The sequence below is a fragment of the Aptenodytes forsteri genome, unplaced genomic scaffold, assembly GCF_000699145.1.
Source record: "Aptenodytes forsteri isolate BGI_AS27 unplaced genomic scaffold, ASM69914v1 Scaffold349, whole genome shotgun sequence".
Taxonomy (NCBI): domain Eukaryota; kingdom Metazoa; phylum Chordata; class Aves; order Sphenisciformes; family Spheniscidae; genus Aptenodytes; species Aptenodytes forsteri.
In genome coordinates this window covers 4,782,175-4,803,601 of record NW_008794452.1, presented here as the reverse complement: position 1 = coordinate 4,803,601, position 21,427 = coordinate 4,782,175, and the positions used below count along the sequence as shown (strand labels likewise).

At 49.2% G+C, this 21,427-nt stretch overlaps 1 protein-coding gene across 1 annotated transcript in view; it reads left to right on the top strand.

Moving 5' to 3' along the window:
* Nucleotides 1-366: 366 nt before the first annotated feature.
* CDH23 (cadherin related 23) overlaps nucleotides 367-21,427 on the top strand; it is a 208,079-nt gene continuing 187,018 nt past the window's right edge. Inside the window, exons 1-2 of the mRNA XM_019474917.1 lie at nucleotides 367-433; nucleotides 5,571-5,648. Of these exons, the coding sequence (XP_019330462.1) occupies nucleotides 367-433; nucleotides 5,571-5,648 (145 nt within the window). The remainder of the gene's footprint in view (nucleotides 434-5,570; nucleotides 5,649-21,427) is intronic.

The window sequence follows — 21,427 nt, the reverse complement described above, 5'->3', positions numbered from 1 at the left end:
CAGTCCTGACTGCAGAGGTCACCGTGGCTTATCCCCTCGCATGAGATGAGCAAATATGCTTTGGAAAGTGGAAAATAAAAAATGTATCACCTATGCCAGGTTAATTCTGGTTTTGATTTGGCACTCATCAAGAGGATGGTTGGGGCTGCATGAACCGAGAAAGTAGTGGTGGCAGCACTCTTGGGTGAAGTGCCCTGTATAAAAGCCAAGCATTAACAAAATGTTGATGTCGTGATCTCCTGTGGCATCGGGGCACTAATGTGGAAGCTGGGACAGGGCTGCATCCGCAAGCCTGCTTTGGGGGGAGACAAGGTAATATCCATAAAGTGCTGGTCTTGATGCTGCCTTTCTTCTTTGACAGGAACCATGAAGCGTCACACTGCTGCTGGCAACTTTCTGCTTTCCGTCTTGCTCCTGGAGCTGTTCTCTCCAGGTAAGTTGTCTGTCTGTCAGTCCACTGCTGTGCTTTTCTCTGCCCCACCCCTCTCCCTGCTTGGGTCTCATGTTTCCGAGGTACAAGGGTAATATTTGCTGCCGTTTGTGGTCTCCTGGTGAGTATCTAAAGGCAGAGAAGCATTGCTGTGGTGATGGGGAGATGTGGATGGTATGGGCAAACAGACCGCCCATCTCCATCACATGTGGTCCTGGGGACCTGCACACTCTGCTCCTGTGCAGCTGCTTTTCCTGCAGCCAGTAAAAGGGCACATGTGGCATCAGATGGCCCTTCCTGGGAGTGACTGGAAAGAGGTGAGGAGGAGGAGGCAGCACTGGTGAACCCAACGGTAGTAGATGCTCCTGGTGTATCTCAGTGGGAAGACCTTGGCAACTTCCAGATGTGGGTTCATGAAGTCAAAGCTGGTGGTGGACCTTGTGATAGACATGGCGTTAGGTCGTTTTAGGTAAATAAAACTTAAAGGAAATTAGAGGTAGCAGACACAAGGCAAGGATGCAAACCAGAAGCTTTTTTTAGCTGTTCAGCAGCAGAGGTATTACTGGCAGGGCTCTTCCTGTACTTTCAGCAGCAAAGTTATTACCTGAACTGTGCTTAATATATGCTGTGTGGGAAATAACTCATCTCCGAGCTGCAAAACCTCTTTTCTAATCGCAGCTGGAGGGAAGGGCAGGGCTTTGGGCAGGCAGAGCCCCCGTGGCCAGCTTTCCTCCCACCGTCGGGCTCTGCCCCACGAGCATGATGTTCTTAGTCTTCCCTGGCACGTGGGCTTCTGGTGGGGAGACGTGGGGTCCAGCCTGACTGGTAAATGGCAGCTTGTGGGACAACTGCCTTCTGGTGCAGCAAATGTGCCTCTTGGGTCAGGCTTTGGCGTATTCCGGGATGCATAAGTACTGTAAACATACAGCAAAGCCCTGTGAAAACGGGGATTGTTGCATGAATGGGCTAAAGCCCCCAGGTGCTGAGGCCGGGGGGTGTGTGTCAGTGTGGCGCTTGCTGATAAACAATAGTGAGCGTGTGTCTATTTGATAGCACTGTGCCCTTTGGAATAAAGGCTTTTTTTTTTTCCACCTTTCCCCCCCTACTAAAGCCTCAAGATAGCTTGCCTAGATTGGCAGCCTGATTAAGCAGTCAGTGGATGACATTAGCTGTGACTGACAAGCTCAGTCAATCTCCCTCTGGTGTTGTATTGGATCAAGTATAGCCTCACCAGTTAACTGCTCTGTCACTCCTCTGGAAGGGGAAAAAAATAAGTAAAAAAGACAACTCAGCGAGTCTTTTGCCCCAGTCTGAGCCTCCTAAAACTTGTCCCCTGGAGAGATCACTCGCCACAAGTGGTTCAGTACATCCCACTGGAGGTGGGATGGTGGGTTTTTCTTGCCTGGCTGGGGGATTTGCTCCTTCATCCCTCCCTGTGCGGTCGGTTGCAGCACCCATAGCTAGTGTGTTTGCATGGCCCTGCTCCGGGTGCCTGGCTGGACACAGCAGATAGGCAATAGCAAGCTGCAAAGCCTTGGAGAGGCAGCGCAGGGAAATGGGGATTTGGAGGCTTGCAGATCAGCAGTGTGTCAGCCCCTGTCTCCTAAACCTGGCCCTGCCCAGGGCTTGGTTGTCATCTCCCCAAGGAGTGTCTGCCCTCAATAAGCAAGCTCTGGCACAATGCTTGTGCCTGGGATCGGGAGGAGAAGTGCGCGGATGCCCTGCCTGGGGACTGCAGGTGATGGAGCTCCTGTCCCGGAAGACTTGCAAAGCTGCTGGTGAAGCAATTTGGTAGGGTAAATGCAGAAGTGCAGCACGAGTGGGCTCGGTGTGTTTGGAAGAGGATGGTTTAGCTCTGGCATGGCAGTGGAGTCTGCCCACTCCTACCCAGCTACTGCTGCAGTCACCAGAGGTGGGCAGAGACCTTCATCATCTCCAGGTTAGGAGGGACCGAGGCATGCTACCTAGAAGAATGGCTCCATGATTACCATGCTCTTGCATCAGCAGTGGCCAAGGACATCACACTTTCCCAAAGGCATCGCTGTGAACCACCCATCATCTGCGGCTTCATCTAATGGATCATCAGCTGGATTTTTCCTTCTGCAAGACTGCTGCTATCACCCAGCTATACCCTAGGATATACCATCACTGTGTCCCTCAACATGGTTCTTGCCTGTGGTTCCCCAGGGCAAAGAAGCAGCAGGTTTTACAGGAATAACGTGGAGCAGGTGTGGAAGACACATGCAGGGAAGGAAATCTCCCAGCACATCAAAACAACATTGATTGTGATCCCTTGGAGCCTGTTGGTAGCACCTGAAGGAGGAATAAAGGGTTACAAGCATGTGGTGGAAGTGATGGTTTTCTGTCATGCACCTTGCTGAGAACCACAGGCAAGAGCCGTGTTGAGGGATACAGTGATGGTATATCCTAGGGTATAGCTGGGTGATAGCAGCAGTCTTGCAGAAGGAAAAATCCAGCTGATGATCCATTAGATGAAGCCGCAGATGATGGGTGGTTCACAGCGATGCCTTTGGGAAAGTGTGAACTCGCTTTCAGGGTATGTGGTGTATGGCTGTGATTCCCAAATTAATTTCTGTGAAAGGGCTGGCATGCCCAAAGCCAACAAAACATTGGCAGTCCTGGATTAAATGTGAAAGGAAAACTTCTGGCCATCCTAGACTAGGTGGCCGGACATATGCGTGGGAGACTTGTGCCTAGCCAGTCTATGAAACACCTTTTGACAGCACCCAGGTTATGAGGGTAAGAGCTTATGGCCACATCTGAGAGGGGGAGAAGGTTCCTGAAGGTGCCCCAAGGATGCAATGCTCTGGGCTGTGGGGGAGCAGGAAATAGCTGTGGTTGGGACATGAGTGTTGAGGCTGGCCTGGGGGACAGGGCTGATGGGGCTGTGGCTTCAGCCACAGCATCCTGTTTTTATTTTTTGGGGGATGGTTTCCATTTGTCATAGCATGAATCTTTTGACCTACGTTTTTGTATCATTCAGATGCTTTCTCTCTATCTCCTCCCATCACGCGCTGCCCTTCTGAACACTGGCAGTCTGGCAGCATGGTGACAGCCTTGCTCTTTATCCTGGGATTTGCAGCCCAAAGCAGAGTCCTGCCTCCCCACCCTCCTTCAGCTTTCCCCAGCTCTCAGGTGCTAGTCACCCTCCTCTCTTAACGCATAGATCCTGTGCCCTCGCAGACTGGTGGTTTGAATGCCTCCCAGCACCTGACGCAGCTGGATTTGGAAGATGCAACTTATTTTTAGTATACTGGTGATATTAAGGAATATTTTTTTGAAATAGAGGGGTTTGCAGAAGCGACTCTCCTGTGGGAAGGGCTACTTGGTGTGTTTTAGCCTCATCTGCCCCCTTCAAAGCCTGCTGGCCCTGGCACAGCAGCCAGCTACAAGTGTGCTTCGAAGCCTCTGGAGATGCCATTAGCTCTAAATAACCCATTTTGTCGGGGTCCTTCTCATTTTCTTTCCAGGTACTTGACTCCAGAGGCTGAGATTTAAATGTGCCTTTGCAAGAGCGCTGCCTCTAGTGCTTTCCCACTTCTCGAGGTGTTTAACAAACTTGGTGCCTTGGGAAAGATGACAGTGCTGAAAATCCCTGTCTTGTTACAGAGGGAGCCTCGGAGGAGCCCAGGCTGCTCCCCCCATCCTGTGCCATGGGTGCTCCCCCCCCCTCACCCCAAGTGAGTTTCCTGTGTGTGCTAAGCAGGCTTGTTCATGAGCACAGCTGGGACCTGCACCCAAAAGGTCTCAGGAACATCTCCCTCCGTCGGGAGCTTGGGCAGGCGAAAAGGATGCTGAAACGTGGTCTGGTTCTTCCTTCTTAAGGTGGGATGCTGAAGCACAGGGCATGAGGGTGGTGGCAAAGTGTAGCATGGTCAGGAGGGAAACCTGGACACCTGATCTCATCTGGGGTTTGCTATGCCTTTGCCTGAAGCAATGTCTTTGCTGTTGCAGCACGGCTGGGGTAACGATGGAGGTGATGCTCTGTAATGGCTGTGTTGAAAGGAGCCTGGCTGGATTTGTATCTAGCGTGGTGGGGGTTTGCGAGGGGATGTCACACTGCCGCTTTGCTGGCAATTCTTTATACTTGCACAAAACCCAAAACTTGGGTTTTGGCTCAGCTCAAACCAAAGGCAGTTAGGAGGGGTCATAGTGGGGAGGTGATGCCCCACCGTTTCCAGTGAGTCTCCTTGCCAGGGGCTGTGCTTGGGACCCTGGTCCTGCCTCTTCCCCTTCCCGGGACTCCCCATCAATGGGTGTGAACTATTTTGGCCAGACCAGTTCAAACCTCTGCTTCTCCATGCGCAGCCCTGTTTTTGATGCCTGGCAGCTGAACTGTGTTTTTTAAAGCCTGCAGGCTTGGCCGGCTCCAGCTGCGTGTCGAGGAAAACCCATCCCTCAGACGCAGCCCGGTCAACACCAAACCTTCTTGGAAAATCGTGTTTCTCTCCCGGCACCTCTTTTCCTGCGTTCCTTGAATGGTAAATCTTTCCTGGTTGACTTTTCCCCTGGTTCAGGCTGCGGTCGTTGTTCTCCTACGTGCTCTGCACTTGACTCTGTCACCTAATGAGGCTGCGGCACGGGGCGCTGCAGTCTGGGGGCAGGCTTGCAAGCTTCCAGCTCCATAAAAAGGGAGTAGAAAGAAGTGAGCCTGGTTATTAAACATGAAAGGAGGCAATTAGAGGGAAAGGCGATCAGGTGATGGGAGAGGGGAGGTGCACCAGGTTTTGCTGGGATGGCTGACAAGGCAAAAGGCTCTCAACCGTGGGAGCAAAGTGAAGGTATTAATCATGTGCTAAAACAATAATTGATGTTCCTGGTCCCTGAGCTGTTGGCTTCCCCCTCTGCCTCCACCCTGCAAAAGAAAATACTAAAAAAAAAAAAAAACAAAAACCAAAAAAAAAAAACCAGCGGAGGGAAGCGGCTCCCCAGCCAGCTTCTATGGGGGACTGCATGATGCTTTCTGTCCTCCTGTTAGCCCTCATCTCAGGGGTACCCCTCTCCATCATGATGCCAAGCAGCAAGCGTGCATCTCTCTGTGCCCTGAGCTTCTCCTAGCTGTGCTGGCCCACGCATGACATGCCAGGGAAATAATACCTTGCTTTTGTCCTCTTCCCAGGTCGGGGCAATCGGCTGCCGTACTTCATAAACTACTTCTTTGACACCTACCTGCTGATCAACGAGGATACTCCTGTGGGTAAGTGGGGTGTGCCTGTGGGCAGGAGGTCCACTGCTGCCGACCCCCTGATGGAAAAGGGTTAAATAATGCTTTTCTTTTGATTGACAGATGTAGCTTATTTTTCTTTCTTTATTTAGCTAGGGATCGGTTTTTAGTAAATGCAGAAATCGACCCGGTCATTCTCGGCCTCTTTCCAGGCTCTCAGTCCATTAAACTTGTGCTCTTCAATCAGGCTTGTGACTGGCTTTTAATGCGGAAGGAATCGATTGGGAGTGGAGGGTGGCTGGGATGGAGGCTATGGAGGCCCTTTCCCACATCTACTGTCATCTTCAACCATGCAACCCAAGCATCAGCCTCCTTAAAAAAGTGCTCTTGCCACACCTAAGTCGTCACTAGAGCTGTCAAGGGTTGGAGGACTCTGGAGAGGTCTCCTCTAGTGACTGCTCAGCTCGACCAGGGCTTCCAGCTGAGGCTTCTGTCTCTTCTTGAGGGTCCCCTTGGTTGCATCTTTTGCAGCCCACAGTGTCTTGCTTGTGGGGTTTGAGGTGATGTCTGGACAAGGAGGCAGGATGTGAGGTCTTGGAGGCAAGTTTTGGATAGACAATGTGGAAGCTCCTGGGTGGTAGCTGAGCTCTGCGCAGAGATGCCTTCTCAGGAGAAGGCTTGCTGGAGCCATAGCCATCTGCCTGGAGAGTTTTGTCTTGCAGTGATGTTCAGGTTTATTTGCAATGGGAAATAATACTGAAAACTGCTGCTTGGGTGCCTTTACTCACAGCACCACAGAAGGCAAGGTGTGAACGATGTAAAGGAAGGAAGGACCTGACTTCATCGTAACTTTTTTCCCCCGATGACTTGTGTTCATGTCATTTCTCATGGCCTCCTCCAGCAAGCCCACCCCTTACAGATCATTTCACACCTGGTTGCTTTGCTTTGCTGTCTGTATGCTCCCTGCTCCTCGATTGCCAGTGTCCCTGCAAACGCACTTAGTGCTGAAAGTGCCCCAGACAAGTCCCAGGGAAGGAAGCAGCTGTGCGAGAGCAGGAGTGAGAGCTGGCTGGGAACAGCTTAATGGGAACGCTTCCTCACCGAGTACATGGTTCTTGAAGTACTTGAGGTTGAAATACCTTATGGGAATTGGACTGAACTTCTATTTTGGCAGAAAATGGGGGAAGATTTCTGACAGTCTGCTTTTCAGTGAGATATTGTGTGAGTAAAATTGTGCTTGGAATTCCTTTTGGGGGTTGATATTTTTTTGAACTTCTATTTTGGCAGAAAATGGGGGAAGATTTCTGACAGTCTGCTTTTCAGTGAGATATTGTGTGAGTAAAATTGTGCTTGGAATTCCTTTTGGGGGTTGAATATTTTTTTTTTTTTAAACTTTGTATTACACTGTATAGAAATGAAATTCACTCTTAAGAATATTGGCACCCTGGGATTTTGTTTCCAGATGCACCAGAGGGAAATGTCAGCCTTGAACATGTTGACAAACAGTATTTCTATGTTTTCTGCTGTTGGTAGATGTTTTTGGAGTTAGGCTTATTAACTTTAAAAAAACAAGACATCATCTGGAAACAGCTTTCTTATATCCCAACTGGGGTGTAAGTAGTAGAACTGTATGTGGTGCCTCTTACCTAGAAAAAATGCGGCTCCTTTTTTTTTGGGTCTGTTAGAAGTGCCCATCACCATGGCATTGAGTGAATGCCCCCCTGCAGCCCCCTCCTCCCCTCCCAACGGTATCCCCGGGCGCCGCCTTACCTAGCCCCAAACTGAGCAGTCCCTGCTTGCTGCCTGCCATGCTGAAAGGTATCTTAAGCAACAATTAAGAGATCATTCCCCCTCTAATCACTTACAAGAGTAAATTAGTCTTGTCAGGAGCTATTAAGACAGAGAGCTCGGAAATCATTAGGCGAGATTGGGCCAAGGGAGCTGCTGGTGCTGCCGCTGGTCCAGGCTGATTAATTTCTCCCAAAACATCATCAATGTCCATCTGTTTCATTTAGGTCCGGGGAGAGCAATTTTCAGGTGGACTGACCCTCTAGTCAGTTATTTCACCCAGAAGTAATGGAACACATACGTGGAGGGGGAGCATGGGGAAAAGGAGACATGAGCTTGAGGAAGGCGAAAGCAATTGAAGGGGCTGGGGAAGAAATTTGCAGAAGGAGGGAGATGCCTGGAGAGGAGGAGGAGGAGGGATAATGACTGGTTGGACACCGGGAGAGCCCATGTCAGCTGCCAGTACCTGGATCGTGGTGTGTTTTACTCCGAAAGCAGAAGTACTGGCTGGTTAACAGCCCTTAGAAGAAGAATTTGCAGAAGTGGGACCGTCTGTCTTTATTGTGCTGATCACTGCCTTAAGCAAAGTCATTCCAAGGGCCATTTCGTTTAATCCCAAACCTTTTAGAGGACTGTGGGTAAGGGACAGTGGTGTGGATATTGATGCTGGGTGAGTTGCTGGTGGTCTCTGGCATGGTGTGATGCTCACCGGCATGCCGGGGAGGTGGTGTTGCTGCAGGTGGGGGTACATGTACCCCTGGATCTGTCAGCAAGTGGGGATGGGCAGGCAGTGCTCTTGGTTGAGGTCCCCCCTGCTGCAAAAGGAATGTTGTCTTAGCATAATGTAATGACTGGAGTCTAATTGCCCAGCAAATGGATTTGCTGTGTGCAGGACAGGAATGGGAAAATGAAGATGATCCATCATGTCGGGTCTGTAACTAGCCTTATAACCACCTAGCTTGGATTCACCCGAGTTTCTCTGAAAGCTTTCATGCCTCAACGCCTTGTAAAATGCATGACAAAAGAGGCCATTCAGACGAGTGCAATTCCACTTTCCCTTCATCCTAGTGATAATATTTTAGCATCACTGGAATAATGTTGCCTTAAAAGAGTGGGAAACGCTTTAATTGTTGCACCCAAGCTGATAACACACACTTGGCTTTGCTCTCGGGCCATGCTGTGTCAGGGGCATGGTCACCCATATGGGCTGGGGACAACATGTCCCTCCTCCCCATCAGAGCTCGGTCCTGCATGCCCTGCTCAAAACTGGGAGAGGGTACTGAATTCGGAGGACTGATCTCCTCTGTAAAGCCTGCTGAGGTTGAGTGGTGCATGACAGAGGGGGAAACCCGCCAGGATTTAGTTGTAAGGCTTGACCACCCCCTGGGTAATGTGAGCGTGAGAAGATGCTGGTGAAGGCTGCAGAGCTGGGAAAGGTGCCCGGGATGGCTGGCAGGTGGGGAGGCCGGTCTCCCCTGGGGCTTCTGCCAAGGCTGCCTGCTATTTGATTCCCTTAGTTTTTTCTGGGCAGGAGAGTGTGCAGCTGAGGCTTTTGGCTCTCCGTGCTGCCAGGATGCTCTCTTGTGAGCATTACCAGGATGCCTCCAGCGCCTGGTGGGATGCTCAGCCCTGGGTCCCCCAAAGTTGGCTGCCTCAGCATCTCTTCCAACTTGTTAACCCATGACAGCGTGGGGCTAAGGAGAAGCTCTAACTCAGCAAGTCTGATGGTCAGGGCTGCTAGCGAGTGACAGCCCTGAGTGGTGCTGGCTCAGCACTCGGAGCCTGGCTGGGTGCAGGGTTTTTTGGCAAAGGCCTTGTGTGCTCCCTGACCCAGCTGCTCAGTGCCACCATGATGTGGAGGGATGGGTGGCTGGGGGTTGCTGAGTGCAGCACCTGCGAGAAGGCAGGGACATGCACATGAAAGGAGGCAGAGGGGGGCTTGAAAGCATGCGTGCATGTGCAAGGTATGGGGCTGTGCTTTGTGCTCAAAGCCCCCTCGTTCCTTCCCTTCAGCTGTATGCTTCTCCCAGGAGGCATGGGCTGTGCTCTCCATCCCCTGGGTTCACTGTGCTCAGAAAGCAAGACAAATGATTGATGGGGAATTTTATGTGCTTCTGCCCCCCTTTGCTATGTGCAACTTTTGCTGAGCTGGTAAACGTACCGTAAATAGCTCGTGTTTTGGGAACAGGGTGGGTATGCCTTTGTGAGCTCACAAAAAACCCTGCTGTTTGGGGACTTGCAGATGGTGACTTCCAAAAGCTGTTGCAGGAATTTCGGTTAAATACAGTAGAAGAGAGGGTGATTGCTGGAGACAACCAAATCTCTTGGTGGCATTGACAGAGTCACGAATTCTGCTGGGAAGCACGCATGTGGAAGCAGTCTTTCTCAGGCATCTGGCTGTCTGTTGGCTGTGCCATTGGATGTTTGAGGATCCCAGTCTGGCTCATGGCACTGAATAGGAGGGCTTTGTTACCTGACATTTATGATGGTGTGGTTTGACTTTCTGCAGTGGGGAACTCTGATTATGCTTTCCCAGGGCAAGCTGGAGCCCTTCCAGGATGGGCTATGTTGAGCAGACCACCTCCTCCGCTCGCAGGAGAAGGCACGAGGAATTTGAGAGGAAAGCTGATTTCCCCCACACATGCCCCGGGGAAACCCACACCAACTAAGGGACTCTGAAACATATGGATGTTTCCCCACCAAGTTCTGAGGGGCAGAGCTGAACCTTGCTCTTTGTGAGACCTCCTTCACCAAGATGGGCCATAGTGGACATTTCCTATGGAGTTGGGGCTCTTACTGTGCACCCCAAGTTGTTGCAGCCTGAGAGGGGCCAGGGATAGTGGAGCACTGCTGCAGTGTAGGTGTACTTTGTTGGCTGGTGGTGATTAAAGTAATTAGGTTGATGTGTGTGATCTCTTGCCTTTCAGGGCCTCCTGGGATGGAGAGTTATTTCATACGAGGACTGGAAGAGGAACTTGATATTTAGCAGGCAGTTGCAGGGTGCTCGCTGGTAACTCTGCATGTGGATCGGAGGCAGCATGTCCCTCTGATATTTGTGGATGGCTTGACTTGGTTCTCCATCCTAGGCAAGGACCAGGCCAGAGGGCTTTTCTTCTCCAGGCAGGGAAGACTGCCATCCTCCCTGCACTGTATCTGTAGTTTCCAAGGCAATCATCTCTCCTGCCACAGCCTTTCACTGCAGTGCTCTGGTCCTGGGCAGCCAGATGCTTTGGCATGCGGGTGAGGTTCCCAGGGGTGCGGGGCCATTCAAGTTGCTGCTGAAGATATGGTTATCTGCGTGTGACTGAGCATGGGCTGTCTGGGCTAAACCCTGCCTGCTTGTTTGATCCCACAGCTGTAGACATCTGCTGTGGCTGGGCTCCTCTGTGATGGCACTTGCCTAATGCATCACTGGAAGGAAAAAAAAGTGCTGGCTCTCCTCTGTGTACTTCTGGACTGATTAAATTGTTTCAGAGCCATCTGGGCCAGATACCCATGCATGAGGCCTGTGGGCCATCTGTTGGTGACAGCTTTGGAGGGGGGACTGTGGGTGTCTGAGCACGGGACCCTTTTCCCTTTGGTGTCTCCTCCATGCCCCCTCCTCACTTGCAGGGACATGCAGCTACTGCTGGAGTTGGGGGGCTGCCCTAGTATATCTGCTGTTGTGTCCCCCTTGCTCAAAATCAAATACTAAAGCTAAAAAGAGAAAATTAATTTAATCTCTGTGCACCACCGGGTTAAAAGTCACGGTGGCAAGACCAGAAAGCATTGTGGGCATACTGTTAATGAGGTGCTAATTGGGTACTAAGGAGGTGTGACTCAGAAGAGCACAGAGGATGGCTCTAAAGTTTGGGGTTAACTCCTTGAAAGGAGCAAGGCAGCACAGGGTGCATTGGGAGCCCTGAGCAGTGCAAGAGCCATTGTGAATGATGCAAGGTAGGCTGGCTTCTAGCAAAACTTGGCAAGTTGGAAGATGCTTTTGGAAAATGTGGTGGCACTGGTGGTAGAGTGGATGGAGAGCTTGGGAGAGGCTGCTTGTTTGTAAGAAATATGTGTTAAAGCAGCCGCTGCGAGCTCTTCACGCCGGTGCTGCTGCGCACTTCCTTCCTGTGACTGCATACTTGGCTGAATTTGTGGGGAAGGGCCTCTGTGCCTGTGTTTGGTCTAATTAAAGATACCACCTGCCTTTCCTTTAGAGGTGTTCCATCCAAGATTGTTGTGCAGTGGTTAAGCCTCTGTCCAGCTTCACCGGCTCCAGCCATGCATTTACTGCCCTCCCTGCAGCCAGGGCTGTGCCTAGCTGTTAGTGTTAGTGTAACCTGCTGAGTTAGTGGGAAAACTATCCCTGTATTTGTGTGTGTGTGTGTGTGTGTGTGTGTGTGTGTGTGTGTGTGTGTGTGTGTGTGTGTGTGTGTGTGTGTGTGTTAGCTTGCTGAAACAGCTCCAAAAATGCTCCAAAGAAAAGCTAATAACCTTTCAGGAAGGCAAGGTGGAAATGTGCAAGTGGGAGGAAGGTTAAGAGTGCAACAGCCACAGGACCTTTCCCCACGCCAGTTACACCAACACTACATGTTTGGGGTACAGCTAGCATATATTTGTTCAAGGATTTTTCTTTTCTTCTTCTAGTCTGTAAAGCTAGTTTTCAGCTAGACCAGTGTTTAGGCCTAGCTGATGGTAGAGCTGCAAGATCAGGCGGACATATAAGTCATAGGAGTCAAGATGGTGCAGGAGGGCAGGAGCAGGCTACCCCTTTGCCGTGGTGTTGCCTCAGATCAGCTTCAGCTGATGGTGAAACTATGCTGCCTATGCTGCTGTATGTAAATAATCCCCGGCTGGGGGGGCAAATGCATAGCAAAACAAGTGGGCCGGTGCATGATGGAAGTTGGTCTGTGGGTGGTTACGGAGTTTGGGGACCACATAGGAAGTGTGCCAGCCACCCTACTGTGTTATCACTGATGTGGGGGCAAGGGTTTCATACCGGTAAAAACCCAGTAAACCTTTTTTGTTGGTTATCTGGCGGGCAAAAGGTGAGTTGGCAAGCATAGGTAGACCCTAGTCTCTTTGGTTTGCTGCTGGGTAGATGTTCTTAGCCATAGACCACAGGCGAGGACACCAGCAGGGGTTAAATCTGGGCTGGGGTCCAGCCTGGGATGTTTCCTGTAGGCTTTCCAGATAGTGCTGCTCTGAGCTGGTCCCCCTGAGGTGGGGGGGGAGGAAAGGACGAGAGGGGAACAACTCATCTTCCCAGGGCCAAAAGTAGTTTGCCTTGGGAAGGGTAGGGTAGGGTCTGGGGAAACATTGCTTTTAAAACCATTCTCTCAACTGGACTGAATTTGGTGCCATCAGCGATCAGCAAAAAGGCTGTGCGTCCCTGGCAGGCATGCGAAGCCCAGATATTTCAAATGGCCTTTGCTCCGAGCGGCTTTGGGGTTTGGGGCTGGTGTTACAGCAGGTACGTGCAGCCTGTTTTCCGTATGAAGGCTGGAACTGGCATGCCCCTTTGGGCTGACAGTGCGAGCATATATGTGTCCATCACCCCAGCAGTGTGTGTGTGTGTGTGTGCAACTAGCAGAACTGATGTGGCCTTTTACGAAGGATAATTCCAGAGGAGCATGCTAGTCTCTGACTGTGAGAGAGATTGAGATGTTTTTTGAATAGGAAATCTGCGTTGCGAGCTTCATTATGGGCATCTCTGAGAGCGGGTGTGAATGTTCTCCTTTAGAAAGGGAGGCTGTAGGAACATCACCTTCATCTTCAGTATTAATTGAAAGCAATATTATCATCCGATGGCTATTTACTGTTTAAAACTGCATTTGCAGGCTGCTTGAATGTTCTGCAAAGGACCAGCCTTGTTTCTAAGTGTGGTAACGACCCTCATGAACAACAATATTTGAGGAGTATTTTAAGAAGGGGATTTCAGTTCTTGTAGCGCGAGCCCTTCTGTCGTTTGTCATTAGAAGGCCCATTGATGAAATTACTCATTGAGCTGTAGAAAGTACAGCATTGTTATGAAAACTTAAGGCTTAGAAAATTAGTTATTTCCAACATCAGGAAACTTAAGGGGAAAAAAGCTCCCTCCCCCTGCCAAAACCCTTAACCCTGCATCATTAAATTAATCACTTCATCAATCACTTAAATTTTCATATCTGCTTTGCTGATAGGCAATAACATTAATGCTTACGTTTAAGAAGGGAAAGAGAGAGAGAAGGAAGAAAGTATATTTGCAATATGGAATAATTAACGTGTCAGGGTAACCTTGCTTTTGGTAACTGCCTCATCAAACCACTTGAAGGTTTGATCATGCCACCTTTCATATTCAAGTGTGAGAGCCCTTGCACGCGGGCTAAGCCCTTTCAAAAGAAATGGAGAAAGATGTGTGTTTGTGGTAATGAGGTCTGGGGTGATTTTTATGTCTGAGTGACTTTAGTAGCATTAATTATCTGTACAGCGCTGTCTGTAAGAGCTTCATTTGTGGGCTGGCTTCTCGCTGGGTATTGGGCTGTGCTCAAGAGTGCTTGGAGGCATTAGCATGGGTGACAAACCTGATATAGAGCAGGGACAACAATGTGAGTCAAGCTTGGTAAAGCAAAAAACACAGGGCAGGGGGAAAAGTATATATGCACGTATATGTGTATATATTCAAATTAGGAGACTATATATATATCTCTGTGGAGAGGTATTAATAGTCTAAGCTACTGTATTATGGGCCAGGAGTATTTCCCTGTACTGTAGGGAAATACTTGCATGTGCATACACTGATAACTTTATTTTTGGTGGGGAAGATGAGCTGTGTTTTCACTTTGAGTCTATCAATGGGACCTCTTAGAAAAAAGCTATGGTTGCAAACAGTGATAAACATGCTTGTGCATTTTGCCAGATCAGGAACTTTATATATTTGGGTTGCATGAGCTTAAAAAAGAAGAAAAAAAAAAAAAAGTACATCCCATTACCCCCTACTTCGATGTTAGCACACAGCATTTTCATCTGAGGTCTCTGCAATCTGGATCTGCTCCACCACTCTCTGGCTAATTTTCTTGACTGAGGAGCAAAGCAAGAACACGCGAGAGGAGGCAGGGCGGTTCCCTTGCATTACACAACGCTCAGGCGAAGTTCGTGCCACGCTGGAGGAAAGCGATGGAGCATTACACGTTACGCTCTTGCATCTCGGCATGCTTTGCCATCCAGCCTGGGGCTGTGGTGAAGTGGCAGGTGCGTCGAGTGAAGGGTGCTGGGAATAGATGGTTTTGAGTTGGGCTGGCATCCAGCCGCTTGCACGGTTCGAAGTTTATCAATGAAATGCTGCAGAGGCACGCATCCAGCTCTGAAGGCAGCCGGGTGAGGTGGGGAACAGCTCGAGGCGCTTTCCTGTGCTGTTGCAAAAGGTATCCCACGACAGCCTCAAGGGGACTCTTTTTACACAATTTTCAGGCTTCTAGTCTTGTGAAAAATTAACCCTTTAATTAAACTTTCTATAATTTGTCACCATGGAAGTATTACTTTGTCTTTAAAAAAAATGAAAAATTCAAGCTATTCCCTCCCCACACCAGTTTGCGGTTGTTGCTTCCCAGTCTTCCGTTTTGTAAAAGAAATCATAAAAACCAAAAAGGTAAAAAAGGTCTCTTCACCTGCCTCAAAATCATCTGAGCAATTACAACATGAAAATTTACTTAGCTAGTCCTCATTACGGAAAACCACCATGTTCCTGTATGAAAATAAGCAGGTAGAAGAGAACCCTTCTGGAAGCATATATATGTGCCATGGTGCTGAGATTGTGGAATAAAATTCCGACTGTTGGGAAGTGTCTAGGCAGAAAACTGCCGTTATCCTCGTGAGCATCCCCTGTTTGGGGCTGGGGTGTTGGTAGGCATTGCACTGCTCTGGCTGGGCTGATTGCGTGGGTAGCAGGGTTGCCTCGTGGGAAGTTTGTTTTATCACGGTTTCTGCAATTTTGGGGACCACAGGACACGCAGGGTGGTCACCTTGATGTTGTCATACGAATCCATCCCCTCCCTATCTCCTGGCTTTTAAACCGATTTATCGCCGGCGTGTGCTAATGTGCATTTCTGCCTTTGAATGGCTTAATGTGCTTGATTGACAGGGGGAGTTAATAAATTGGTTCCTCCTGTCAAACTGCTCCCATACATTGATGGCTTTTGAATTAACTGTAACCACTCGGGGTGGGGGAAAAAGCTGGAGACAGCATTGTTGGACAACTCAGTGAAAACATCTGTTCAATTTGCAGCGGTGGTCAGAAGAGGGAATAAGCTCTGTGCGCTCCCTCTCTTAAAGATTTATTAATATTGCTCTTTACGCGAGGGGGAAAGATTTCAAACACTTGACATTTAATGGTTAGTAACTCAATTTTATTCCATTCATCTGCATGGGTTTGTCAAGTGCCTGCTCTGTTGAGGCTCCAGTATTGTATCGCGTAGGCTGTCTTTCTGCGTGTGCGCAATTAGGAAGGTGATTCGGTACCTGAATATGGAGGAACCTCTTTCTTTTTGCTTTCTAATGATTATTAGGTTTGAGGCGAGAGATTATATTATGGAACGTTATACCCTTTCACAAACAGTGATGGGGCTTCATTTCTTAGTCCACTGTTTGGTTTCAAGCAGTTAACTTGAAAATAGGAGGGGAAAAATACTTTAAAATGTATAAAGTCCAAGGGAGACTAACAATTCAGGGTGTGGGGAGAATTGAGGAGCATTCTCACAAGCAGAGATTACTGGTTGTTACTAATGATTTTGGGAAATAGAGGGGAAGAAATAGATATGGCAGAAGACTATAAAATAAGTAACGGTACTGTGGAAAACCTTGACTCTTGAAATGCACCTTTTCCCATATGACAGCCACATCAAATTAAACACATCCTACCAGATAAAACAATATTTCTGTACAAAAGAGTGCTGATGTAAAACTTGGTGCAGTGGGGAGGGTAAGACAGGTAAGTGAAAGGGACCACGTAGAAAGTACCATCCTTCCACCATCACCGAAGCAGCTTTCCTAGCAGCATAAAAGAAAGGGTGAAAAAAAATCTCCCTGACTTCTGCAGGTTGTTCTTCATCTTCAAAAAATTGTTGCAGTCCCAGGGACGCTGTCTGAAGTCCCATCAGGTACGGAGCTGGGAGTGACAGGTTGCAGAAAGCACATCAGCCAGAAGCCATTACCCGCGTACTTCAGTGGGGTTGGGGAAATAGTCATAAATTAAGGCTAGGTACTGGAGAAGGCAAGGGGGGGGAAAAAAAACCCAACTCCCAAGCTGGTATCATCATGCTGCAACAGGATGCTCTCACAGAAACCATAAAAATTGGCAGGATCCTCCAAGTTTATGCAACCCTGACAACAAGGGACAGAGGAGGGTGAGCCCCTCAGGCGCTGGGACGCGTCGCAGCCATTTTCTGGCAGATGGCAGGTAGAAAAAGTGTCTTCTGGGAGACGGGGGGAGGCTGTTGCCTCCCTGGATTTTAAACCAGGAGTTGGTTTTTGACCCGCGTACTTCAGTGGGGTTGGGGAAATAGTCATAAATTAAGGCTAGGTACTGGAGAAGGCAAGGGGGGGGAAAAAAAACCCAACTCCCAAGCTGGTATCATCATGCTGCAACAGGATGCTCTCACAGAAACCATAAAAATTGGCAGGATCCTCCAAGTTTATGCAACCCTGACAACAAGGGACAGAGGAGGGTGAGCCCCTCAGGCGCTGGGACGCGTCGCAGCCATTTTCTGGCAGATGGCAGGTAGAAAAAGTGTCTTCTGGGAGACGGGGGGAGGCTGTTGCCTCCCTGGATTTTAAACCAGGAGCTTGGTTTTGAGGTGTATTTTTTTTTTTCTTTTCCTTTACACGCTGCTTGTTTCACACCTTGAGGAGGAAGAGACAACATATTCTAGTCCTGTTGCAGAGCAAGCTTGCAAGGTGCAGAGGGGAAGTGTTTTAAATACAATTTGCTGATTTGTATTTTTTGTTGTTGGAAAAATCCAGTTTCTTTCAATTTCACTCAAAAACACGCCATCGGTTTGGGGAGTTGTTGGACTGAGCGAGTCATTAGCTGGCTGTGTGATTTCATGCCTCTATTTCCAGTCTTGCCCTTTGCTTTATTGTAGCCCTTGGTGCAGCATCTCTGGTTTTCAGGAACACCCCCCCTGTGCATTGTTTTGGGAACCTGCTGGGTGGGGGGAAGCAGGCTCTGTCTCCTGCCTTGCTTCTGCTGTTTCTCACCCCCACCCTGTAGTGGGAGGAAGGGAAATACCCCAGCCCATGGCACAAAGCACAGGGCCTCATACATTAGGCAGTGGAAGAGGAAACCCTGCAAGGGGCTTGTATGGGACACGTGTAGCAGAGTCTTAAATGCAATTAATATAGCTTGAGAATAATTTCCTGCTTTTGGGACAGCCCTTGACTGTTTTTTTAACCTTATCCTTTATGGCTAAATCTAAAATATTGGCTTCTTATCCAAGACTGAAAAAGCATGGTGGTAGCACATGTGTGTGGTGCTAAATATTACAGAAACCTCATCTATCTTGCCAGGCTGCTGAGATGGAGAGGTGTACGGGAGCTGTACATTTTGCAGGCTACATCGAGGTGGGGAAGGCTGACTTGGCCTGCAGTATAAATAGCAATTAGTGTCTGGATGTCCTTGCTGGACTTTCTCCATAAAATGGTACAACTGTCCCTGGGCTTGAGAAGAACTGGGGCGTTTTGCGTGAGAAGATGTTTCCTTACACATCATGTCGGCCCCCTCTCTTGGACTTTGCAGCCTTCAGGCAGTACCAGGGCAGTGCTTGGGTTGACATGGCCAGAGAGGTCTTCGGTAATTCTTTGCAAGTCTTGTCTGTGGGCAAAACCCCTCTGCAGCAGCTTTGTCCTCCTACCTTGCCAGCTTACCAATTGAATGTCCAGTGTGCAATGAGAGACTGAAGGCTGCCGTTCAGTCCGGAGCATAAATCACTGCCTCTCTGTTGTCCTCACCGATTTCGGACCCATGACTCTGTCCTAGGATGACCAGGAGAGGGTTTTTTTCTCCAAAAAATTTCTTCTCTTCCAGTGCCTCTTCCATAAAGGCCAGAATTTGATAGTTGTGGCTTTGCGCTCAGCAGCGAGTGCCCAGCTTTTCTGGCCTTGGCTTCCTAAACAGCAGCAGCAGTCGGGGGGAAAAAAGGCTCAGGGTCCATTTGCTGTTCACAAAGAGCTCGTTAGTTCATATCAAAAACCAGAAGTGCTGTGCTTGGTGGGCATCCTGCTCTAAAATCAACTGGAATCTGTTGGAGATGCTACTTTCCAGTGTTCCCACCCCACCCACCCCCCCCAAATATAAGCATGCCCCAGGCACTAGCGATACTGCAGATGGTTTGGTTCTGGTTTGCCAGGTTCTGCATCCTTCGTGCTGTGCCATGGTGTCATCCAGGTGGGCGGAAGGACAATTTGGGGTCCTGAGCTGCTTAGGCAGTCACCCATTTCCCTGGGACGTTGGTCCCTTGCCAGCGTGAAGGAATACCCTCCCCCCCCAAAAAAAACCTTTGCTAGCACGGATCTGCATGCAGCCTCTTTTGAGCAATTAGCAACACGAATATTTGGCTGTGCTGGCTGGAGGGTGCCAGTAGGATTGTATGGGGTGGTGGCAAGGGGGTTGGCTGGACGAGCTGCTTCACCACTTGTGGTCTCATCCCTGTTATCTGTTAAACCCACTGCGTTGTAAAAGCGGAAGTGGCCCCAGGTGGTTGGATAATGGCATCTTTAATTGTGCTCTGAATGAGATTAACTTCTTATCTGACAGTTTGACATCTTTATTATTATTAATGTGTGAATAACACAGTGTGGGGTTTTTTTATACATAACTTTGGTAGCAAATGTTTTCCTTTTGTTTAGCAGTGTCTGTTACTTTGCTGGTTGGCCACCTTCAGGTTCCCAGACTCCAAGGGCAGGGATCCCTGAGGTCAAGGGATGCTGCTCCTATTTCTTTCCTTTTTAAATGATAATTGCTATTGCATTGCAGCTATTCTAATTTATTTAGTATTTTGAACTGTGAGTAGAGGTGGTGGCAAGCAAGTCCTCCGGTGAGTCTGGAGTTACTCAGGCCATTGGGGAAGGTGATGGGATGGGACATGGCAGGCTAGGGACTGTCTCTCCCAAAGGCCAGTCAGGAGGCACGATATCCATGGGCAGGGAGGGATGGCTGGCACTGACCAGAGAGAGAGATTATTATGGCCCTAAAAATTGGGTATAGGTTTGCACCGTTTACGATTGCCTGGCCAAAAGGGAGAAAATTATTCAAAAAGCTGTTGCCCTACAGTGGAAAAAATGCTGGCCATGGGAAACAGCTGCTGCCGGGGAGGGGGCTTGGGTTGCTGCCAAGGATGGGCACAGGCGCCAGTGGGGCTGCGGGTGCTCTGGCAGGGGCTGGGGCGTCTCTCCAAGCGGCGGGGAAGGGAGCTGCGGAGGGTTGGAGGCAGCTGCAATCTGTCGACTCCACGAATAGTAGTTTCTGTGATGTAACTTGCTATTAAACGGGATAACAAGGTCAATAATGCCTTTGCCTGGGAGAGCTTCAGCCAACACTTCTATCAAAACCAATATTAATTTTCACTAATTAGGAGCTGCAGCTAATGAATGTCACAGCTAATTTACCTCATCCATAACGAGGGAGAGGAGGGGGTCAGGCGCCCGGGATCAGAGCCTGCAAATCTGCCTCCTCTCTGCTCTCCCTTTCTTTCTTGGCTGAGCATGTCTTTGTCACCTGGGTGGCTTGCCGTCTGCGGGGACGTGGGGGTGTGTGGTTCCCCATCTGTCTTCCTCGGGGGGGTGGGGGGGGTGGAAGATGCTTTGGGGAGGCAGGGAAGGATCTGTATGGGGACATGCACTGTGCAGCAGGTGCTGTCTGGTCCAACCTAAAAGGAATGAGGAGGCGAGTGACTGATCAGGTGAGGCAGAGAGGACTCGGCACCATGGCATCGCCCAGCTGGCAGCACTGGGCAGAGCAGGCTGATGCCAAGGGGGAGGTGGGCAGGCGATCCGCTGGCTGCTTGGGAGAGTGCGAGAGGGGTTCTGGAGCTCAGCTCAAAGCAGTGAGGGTGAAAAAAGAGCTTGGAAGGATTTGCAAGGGAAATTTGGGGAAAGAAAAGGATGACTGTTGTCCTGAAGGGGAAGTTGTAGCAAAGCCTGTTTGCTCTTGAAACTCTTAAATTAATTTCAAAAGCCTTTACTGTACATTTCATCCCTGTTCTTTTCCATACCTTTTATCCAAATGACTGCTGTATGTCAGGGCACACAAGCCACCTGGAAAGCACCTTGAGCACAAAGTGATGAAGCAGTTTGTCTGTCACCGTTCGTACAGTCTTCTGACTCTCTAAAGCGAGTCTCTTTCTTTGATACAGTATTGCTGCGGGTCTTTGATTTTGTGACAAGCTGGACAAGCGTTCCAAAGGACAGGCATGTTTGCGGGCACTGAATTTTTTTACCAGGTAGCTTGTGTGCCATGCAGGTTGGCTTCCAGCAAAGGTTGCAGGCAGGAGTATTCCAGGGACGTTACCAACAGTACTACTAGAAAGCGAATTTCTGATTTGGAGTTATCCCTGTTTGTACTGTAAACTTGATCTGACGGCTCAGGCAAAGGAAGAAAGGGTACACTGTCCACTGTATCCTTCTAAAATGGCTCAGGTTTTATAGTCTGTTCCTTCTAAACAAGCTGGAGACAATTATCCACAGAGATTATTGTTTTAAGTAAGAATACACTAGAGAAATTTGTGGTTTGCTCTCAGACAGTTCATTGTTAGGGATGGCCAAAATTGGCTGAATAAATGATTCATTGGTTTTATTCACATTGCCCTGACTATAAACCTTGGGACCCTCCCTCGCCTGAATTGGTCCGTTCTGCCGGCAAAGGGATGAGCAATACACGCACCATCAGCCCATCCTGATGCATGCTTGAAGGAGGACAGAAGAGCTCTTGCCTTGTCCGAGGCAGCTTTCCTAACAGACATCCTCCTGTTTGGGGTTTCTGAGGCCTTGAGAAAAGGGTTTGGCTTTTAGGCATG